The 7,953-nt window shown below is 34.9% G+C and overlaps 1 protein-coding gene across 1 annotated transcript; it reads left to right on the top strand.

Moving 5' to 3' along the window:
• The first annotated feature begins 4,811 nt into the window (after positions 1 to 4,811).
• On the top strand, positions 4,812 to 7,300 carry LOC138339461 (uncharacterized). The gene is made up of 4 exons (XM_069291061.1): positions 4,812 to 5,134; positions 5,243 to 5,907; positions 6,108 to 6,209; positions 6,738 to 7,300. Exons 1-4 carry the CDS (start codon positions 4,812 to 4,814, stop codon positions 7,298 to 7,300), a joined length of 1,653 nt encoding a protein of 550 aa, XP_069147162.1.
• The last annotated feature ends 653 nt before the right edge of the window (positions 7,301 to 7,953 follow it).

The raw sequence follows: 7,953 nt of genomic DNA, 5'->3' as shown, positions 1-7,953 counted from the left end.
GCATCATCATGCATATCATTTTGCAAACATCACATAACATATTGCACATATCGTATCACATAGTTCTTATCATTCCTTCATACGCCATGAGAACTTGGAATAATGGCCTTGACATTAAGAATTCCCAAAATATGGGCTCAACATATGGGACCTTTACTAGGGAGCGTCCTTCAGAAAACACAGAGTCTGCTTCATTCATTCATACTTACTTCTTTTTCATTCATTCATATACTAGTTCAAACACCATCTATACCTAGTGTTTAGTTTTAAACACTATCGGGTTCTTTGTATAATGATCAAGAATAACCTAGTATCACTACTTAAGTCTGGCTCACCTCTTGATTATCCTATCCTAAAACCTTTGGTATCATTTATTTCATTATGTTCATTATTTGAGGCTGACCTCATTCTTTCTTTAGGATATTTAACCTGAAGCGACATAGAGCATGTGAGTATCACAAAATCTAGTGCTTAACCACACACCAAAAAGAGGTGGAATCACCGGCCAAAGTGTACCAAAAAATGCTAACATATATAGGGTATCGAATCCTTTTAGAGCTCTATATTTATAGTATAGGTTAAAAGTCTAGGAGATATAAGAAGACACATACCCATCTGTATGGACAGTCTCATCTCATGAGCATTACACGAACCTCTGCCTTCCTAAAGAAGGAATCACAACCCATATCTGTCTTATCAGGGCTCAGTATATTGTTCCATTACATTCATCTAATACATCATAGAAGCTGGTTTCTAGCATGAGGCATCAAAACTCATTAAATGATTTCTCATCTCATCATTACATATTAAGTGTGAATTGTTCTTAAACTTACATATAGAATGTGATTGAGGCTTGCCTCTTAAATTTCGACACTCATTTAGGGGAGTATTTTTGATGACTTTATATTTTGAGTTGGTACAACTTGTCTCACTTGCAGTAGCGATATAACTTGTCTCACTTGTACTAGCCTATCCTCACGTAGCTACTATTTCTTTGCTTGTTCATCGTTTATCATAAATATACTCTCTTGGTCATTTCATTTAGTGACTTTGATTTTAGGCATAGTTATAGCTTGTCTCACTTGAACTAGACTATATTCATGAAGTCATTCTTTTCTTTACGTATTAACTATGAATTCATTCTTAACACTTTTTTTTGAAGTATGCTTCAGGTTTGACTTTACATCATTATACACTCTCCCTTATGTGAATGTTCATTTCGTCATCAGCCAATACAGTTGGCCTTTTTGTATGTTTAACACTCTTACTTAAACCTACTAGGTTCACATGATTTCAATAAATAAATGTTAGATTCCCTTACTTGTAAACGTAGGGTAAACTTATGGATCCATGCATACAACCTATGAGGCTTTAGTCATAATTCGTATAAGTGACTCATACATACCCAAGATTATGTTGTACAAGACTTCTGCATAATTTTTATATGCCAAGATATTAGTTTTGATCCTTAGAGGCAACATTCATTAATTATTTGTTCACGTACGATTTATGTGTTAAGACGGAAATGGTCATGGGACCCGATTTCAAATCCCTTGAGCAACACTTAATATTATATTAAACTTGTTACTTGCATTTTTAGGATTTGGGGGACACTAGGTCGATCCCCATCACGCTCATAATATTTTTTTTCCTTTGCCTTCTCTCTTTCTCATTTAAGCGAAAGAGATTGTTAGATAGATCCCCCATAAATTCTTTTTTTTATTTTTCTCTTAACTTTATCAAAGAGGTTGTGGGTTCAATCCCGAGTCATCGCATTTAATTTTTCTCTTTTATATTTCTCCTAACTCTCTCTTCTATTTAAGAGGTTGTGGTTCAATCCCTACTCACCACATTTAATATTCTTTAAATTTTTCACATGAAATTTTTATGTAATTTGCATTTGGTGAGGTCTTAGGTTCAATTCCCAATCACCTCACCATTTTTAAAAAATATTTAAATCTTATCTCGCTTTTAAAATTTTTTGCCAAAACAAATATTTCCTGCAATCCGGAAATTTGTCTCTTTCAATCCATTTTTCTCCAAAGTTTTAATGTTGATTGTTGGACTAATTTGAGTGACATTTTTCCAGAAATATTACCCTTATATATACATCACACTTTTAACAACATATACGAAAAAATAACATTTATAACACATAAATTTCAGGCAGCAACATAGTTAATTTACAGCACACCCATGCTCAAACAAATAACGTAAAACACTTTTCCGGAATGCATCATTCATTCCTTACATAATTTCCAACTAAAAATTTAATACATAATCACAACATAATCTAAATTTATCTACAAGAAGACAAAACAACGTATGCTTTGCATCTTTCAAAGGATCTAATGACAGGGGCATGCAACAGGGACAACCTTAGTTTTTCAATTCTGATTAACCTGAACGTTAAGGGTATATTGGGAAAGTGGACAAGAAAAAAGTAAAATCATGCATTAATGTCATTTAACACTTGTTTCAATCCTCCCAATTTCCACGACACCACTGCATGACAGCCAAAATCCTAAGCACAATCCGCCGGGAAGAATGTTGTTGATTTTTGTTTTTAGATTAGCTTTTTCTTTTTGTTTTTGTGTGTAAGTTTTATCAAGATTGAATAACTATTAGTTTGAGTTCTTTTGATTAGAAAAACGTGATAATGAGAGTGAGAGACGTGAGAATGAGATGATTAGAATTAGAAGATTTAGGTTGAGACTTAGTTAAACAAGGACTCCCCAGTATTTATTAATATTATTATTTTATTAAAAATCTTATTTTCCTTTATTTAAAAAATAAAATTAAATATTAATTGAGTTATCTAATTCATTAAATAAAATAAATTAATTAAATCATTCCTCCCACCAACATCGAACCAGGATGGAGCAAGATTTTTCCTTAAAGGGTCAATTTTGGCCACCTCTTCCTAAGTTTTCCCTTAACCATATTAATTAATTATTTAAATAATAAATTAGGGTAATTACAATACGACCCTTACCTTTGAAAAGACATTTTACCCTTATATCCTAATAACTTAATGTTACCTCTATTTAAGTTCAGTGAAGACTAGTCCAGGAAAATCTTCATATTCGGGTTCCCTACATGGTTGACCCAACCTTTCCCATCTCAACTAACTCATTAAGTTAGTTGGCTTGGCTGTTGCAGAGGTTCAGAAGTCTGGTTCTACGTGCATCAATATGTTTGAACCTTGTCAAATCTAGGCATTCTAGAAATGTTAGACATTATATAGGTAGTCATTTTAAGGCGTGTTATAATTAAATGACAAATCCTAGACCCAGAACCCTACAACCTAGAGAAATGCTAAATTCTAAACCCTATCCCTTACGCTAACTCTAAACCTAATCCTAAACATATACCCTAAAACCTAAACCCTAGTACCAAACTAATCGCTTTTTCATTTCTCAAATTTTTTCTCTCTCTAAAATTTTTCCTTTCTGTAAAAAATTTTCTATCTCAAGAAATTTCGCACGAATTCTGGTGTTCGTCACTGTTGATTTGAGAATTTGATTAGCAAAACATTTTGGAATGACTTGCAATCTATCCGATGAAAGATTTCGTCTACTGGATCCGTTGTTAGGGGTAGAAAATTCTAATGCGCAGTCACAAATCAATGAGGCGACGGAAGGATCGTCTTCTACTTCTTCACATTTGAGGGAAGAATCGATCCAAATGGAGACGGTAGAAGCAGAGATGGATGAACTCCGTCGCACTACTGAAACGAATCGAAATACGAGTGGAATGATTGGAGGAATATCAAGGATTGAGGAACGAGTGGGATTGGGTAGAAGTGATTCTCAGGGGCCAGAGGCGGCGCGATCGAGTTATCATCAAGGTCAATTGGATGTTAATCGTCAAATATCTGATTCTGGGGAAGCTTCCCCTGTTATTGATTTACATATTCAACAAAGGGGGAAGGAGAAAGGGGATCGAAACAGCGATTCGCGACATGAAGGTGAATTGGTAGAATCGCGACATGAAGGCGACCTGGGGAAATCGCAGATGAACAGTCAAAAACAAGGAAATTTTGTTGTTCAAAAACAGGGTAATCACGATGGTCATCATCTTGATACTTCAAATTTACAATTGCAACATCGAATTACCAATTTGAATAAGGAAATAGAAACTAATCTACAACAGCAAAAATCTTTGAATATCAATACATGAACTCCAGGTTCGAGAGTAGCAGTCCATACTCTGCATGACAATTCATCAGAAATTCTTAGTCAACAAAGGAAAAATCAAGGTAATCCTCCTATTTCTATTCCCAATTCGAATTATGATAGTAATGTGCAAGATATTGGAAGAAGGAACATGGATACAGTTAGAACTCAGGCATATCAAACAGATTTTCCTAAGATTTTGAGTAACTTTGATAGGCCTAACAATTGAAATAGGATTGATAAGATTGATCCTCCCTTAGACAATGCTGATAAATTGCCTAAGAAAGATCAATATCAAGAGCCTGCCTCATACACTGTGGTACAAACCTATGCTGATAGACTTCGATTTTATCAATCACAAAAGTGTTCGAGTATTAGTTTGACTGAGCCTGAAATTACAACTAAGCAAGGTCTTCCTGCAGTCCTCTATGTTAAGGATGAAATTGTTAAAGAGCTGGCCTCAACTTGCAAGTTTACACTGATTGGAAAGTTCATCTACACTATGCCTAGAATTGAACTCATTAGAAAGAACTTTATCCTCCAAACACAATTATCTGGGGGGGGGGGGTAAAAATTGCAAACTTTAATTCAAGGCATGTCTACATAGATTTGGACAATGAATTGGACTATAATATGGTGTGGACAAATAAGAGAATGACAATTGTTGGACAGGTCATGAGAATACAGGCTTGGACTCCAACTTTAAAGCCTGATGAAGAAACACCTCTTGTTCCCATATGGATATCCTTGCAAGAACTGCGTTGGCACTGCTATAACAAGGAGTTTATTAGCAGCTTGTTATCCCCAATAGGTAGAGTATTGTATCTTGACTCAGCATCTATTAACAAAACAAGAGGTAGCCAGGCTAGAGTAAAGGTTCAAGTGGATTTAACCAAAGATAGACCTTCCCACATCTGGATGGGATACATTGTTGAGGAAATCATAGATGGAAGATGGCAAAAAATAGAGTAGGATAGTATACCAGACTGTTGCTTCTACTGTAAGAATCAAGGACATAAGGAATCAGCTTGTATCATTAAACAAAGGGATGTTGAAAACAAAAGGAAAAAAGAGTTGGAAAAAAACAAGGATAAGCAGGATAGTGGTTACCAAAATACTGAAGAGCTGCAGATTCATCAGGCTGTGGAAACTGGTAGAAAGGAATTAGATCATATCCAACAAAGACAACAAACACATAACCATCAACAACAGCTGATACAAGAGGAGTGGCATACACAAAAGAGGAGGAATCAAACTCAACAAGTTAGGTTCAATGCAGACAGAGTTGTGACTCAACAATTTCAAGCTCAGACAAGTATTATTCCTATTTCTACTAAAAACAGTTATATTGACTTGGAAGTGCAGGAATTCACTACTGATGGAGGAAGAGTAGAGGATCATATTGTGCAAGAACATAGACATCACATTGTTCCTTTAAATAGGCCTCCTCAAATCCATATATATAATACTAGAGTCTACGAGCATAGATATCAAAGCAAAAAACAACAAAGAAGTGATGTTCAAGTGTTTAGGAAAGAACAAACTGGTGATCAACAAGATACAATCACCAGACCAGGTATAGACTCAATGCTCCCCTCCCCTGCAGCCTTTAATGTTATTGATTGTACTGGTATAGCTGTTGATAATGTTGGTGTAGTTGTTGGAGGTGTGGAGGGAAGTGGTCAGGAGACACTTAGATCTAAATTATCTAGACTTTCTAAAGGAAAAGGTAAAATTGGTGAACAGGGGTCTTTGAATGATAAAGAACCGCCTTATAAAATCAATTCTAATAATCCTCAATTGTTTAGTAATAAAAGAAGAATACTAAGTTTGTTGATACTGGTGATGACCCTATTAATCAGCCTGGTGTTGATAAGTATAGGGATCCTGACTCTTAGGATGAGTATGATGCTGATACTCAATCCATAGGGGCAGGTATTGAGCCAGGCGATGAAGCTGGTACTTCTTATCAAATTCAGGATGGTCCTCTGTTACATAATGCTATTGTAGATGAAATTAGGGATGTAACTGGTAAACAAGGACTTTATCCAAGAGCTAGAAAACCTATAAAACAAACAAAACATAATAGCATTAGTAAACCTAATACAAGGGACAAGGAGTAGAGGAGTTTTATGATCAAATTGATTTGTTGGAATGCTAGGAGCATCAACACTTTTGGTGCCCTGGAAAGGTTGATTAATATTAGGAAACTTCACAATTTATCTTTGATTGCTATTTAATAACCCTTTTCTAACCTTTCAAAAATAGAGTCTTATAGATTGTAGATGCTAATGAAGTATAGCCATAGTAATCCAAATAATAAAATTTGGTTATTTTGGACAAATGAGGTGTGCTGTAATATTGTGGAAAGTTCAGAACAAAACATTACTTGTGAAATCAGTCATGAGGAGTGTAGTGAAAAATTTCTCATGACATTTGTTTATGCTAAGTGTAAAGATCAGCTGAGGAAGCCTCTTTGGGAAAGTATGTTGAAATGGTCTGCACCTAGCTATCCTTGGTGCACTATTTGTGATTTTAATGTTATCTCTTCCACTCAAGAAAATATTGGAGGAAGAGAGTACAATATCAATAAAAGTCTTGAGCTTATTAGTATTATTGAAGCATGTGGTTTAGTTGATATGGTGTATAATGGTCAGAATTATACATGGTGCAACCACATGAAGGATGGTGCTAGGATTTGGAAAAGGTTGGATAGGGGTATGATGAATGACAAATGGTTTGATAGGATGCCTCAAAGTCATATTACTCATCTTTCTTCAGTGGGATCAGATCACTCTCCTTTATTGTTGGAAATGAGTAACAATCAGATATCTGTTATTAAGTACTTCAAATTTCTCAATTTTTGGACTAAGAATGATTCCTTTTTAGCAACACTGGAAAAATGTTCGAAAAGGAAGGTGAGTGGTGATCCAATGTTGATTCTACACACAAAATTGAGGAGATTAACTCAGACTTTAAGGTGTTGGTCAAGGAAGGAATATGGTGATATATTTGAAAAGGTTAAACATTATGAAGAAGTTGTGCAAAAGGCTGAAGAAGATATTACTAGAGATAACAGTAATGAAAATAGAGAAAAGCTGAGAGGTGTTAATGCTCAATAAATTAAGTATTTGAAACTTGAATATTCAATCCTCCAAAAAACTCAATTACAGTAGTTAAAAGAGGGGGATGGTAATACCAAATACTTTCATGCTCTGATTAGAGGAAGAAGGAAAAAATGATTATTTCTAAACACATGAATGATCAAGGTGGTTGGATACAAGGTGAGGATAATATAGCCAATGCAGCCTGTGAGTATTTTCAACAAATCTTTACTCGGAAATCTGAAAGAATTCAAGAGGAGTTGCTAGGTTGTATTCCTAATATGATTTCATATGATCAAAATTCATATTTGGATAGAATTCCTAGTGAAGATGAGCTGAGAAGGATCATAATGAGTATGAATCCTAATTCAGCTCCTGGACCTGATTGTATTGGTGGGAAGTTTTATCAAGAGTGTTTTGATATTATTAAAGAAGATCTTATGGCTGCTGTAACTTCCTTCTTCAATGGTAACATTATGCCTAGGCATATGACTCATGCTTGTTTAGTTTTTCTACCTAAAGTTGATCATCCAAACAAGTTGAAAGATTATAGACCCATCAGTCTTAGTAACTTCACTAATAAGATAATTTCTAAGATTCTCAGCACTAGACTGGTTGTCATATTACCAGATATTGTCTCTGAAAATCAGTCTGGCTTTGTTAGAGGAAGG

Source organism: Solanum lycopersicum, chromosome 11 (assembly GCF_036512215.1).
Source record: "Solanum lycopersicum chromosome 11, SLM_r2.1".
NCBI classification, from domain to species: domain Eukaryota; kingdom Viridiplantae; phylum Streptophyta; class Magnoliopsida; order Solanales; family Solanaceae; genus Solanum; species Solanum lycopersicum.
This window is presented reverse-complemented; position numbering and strand designations above follow the sequence as displayed.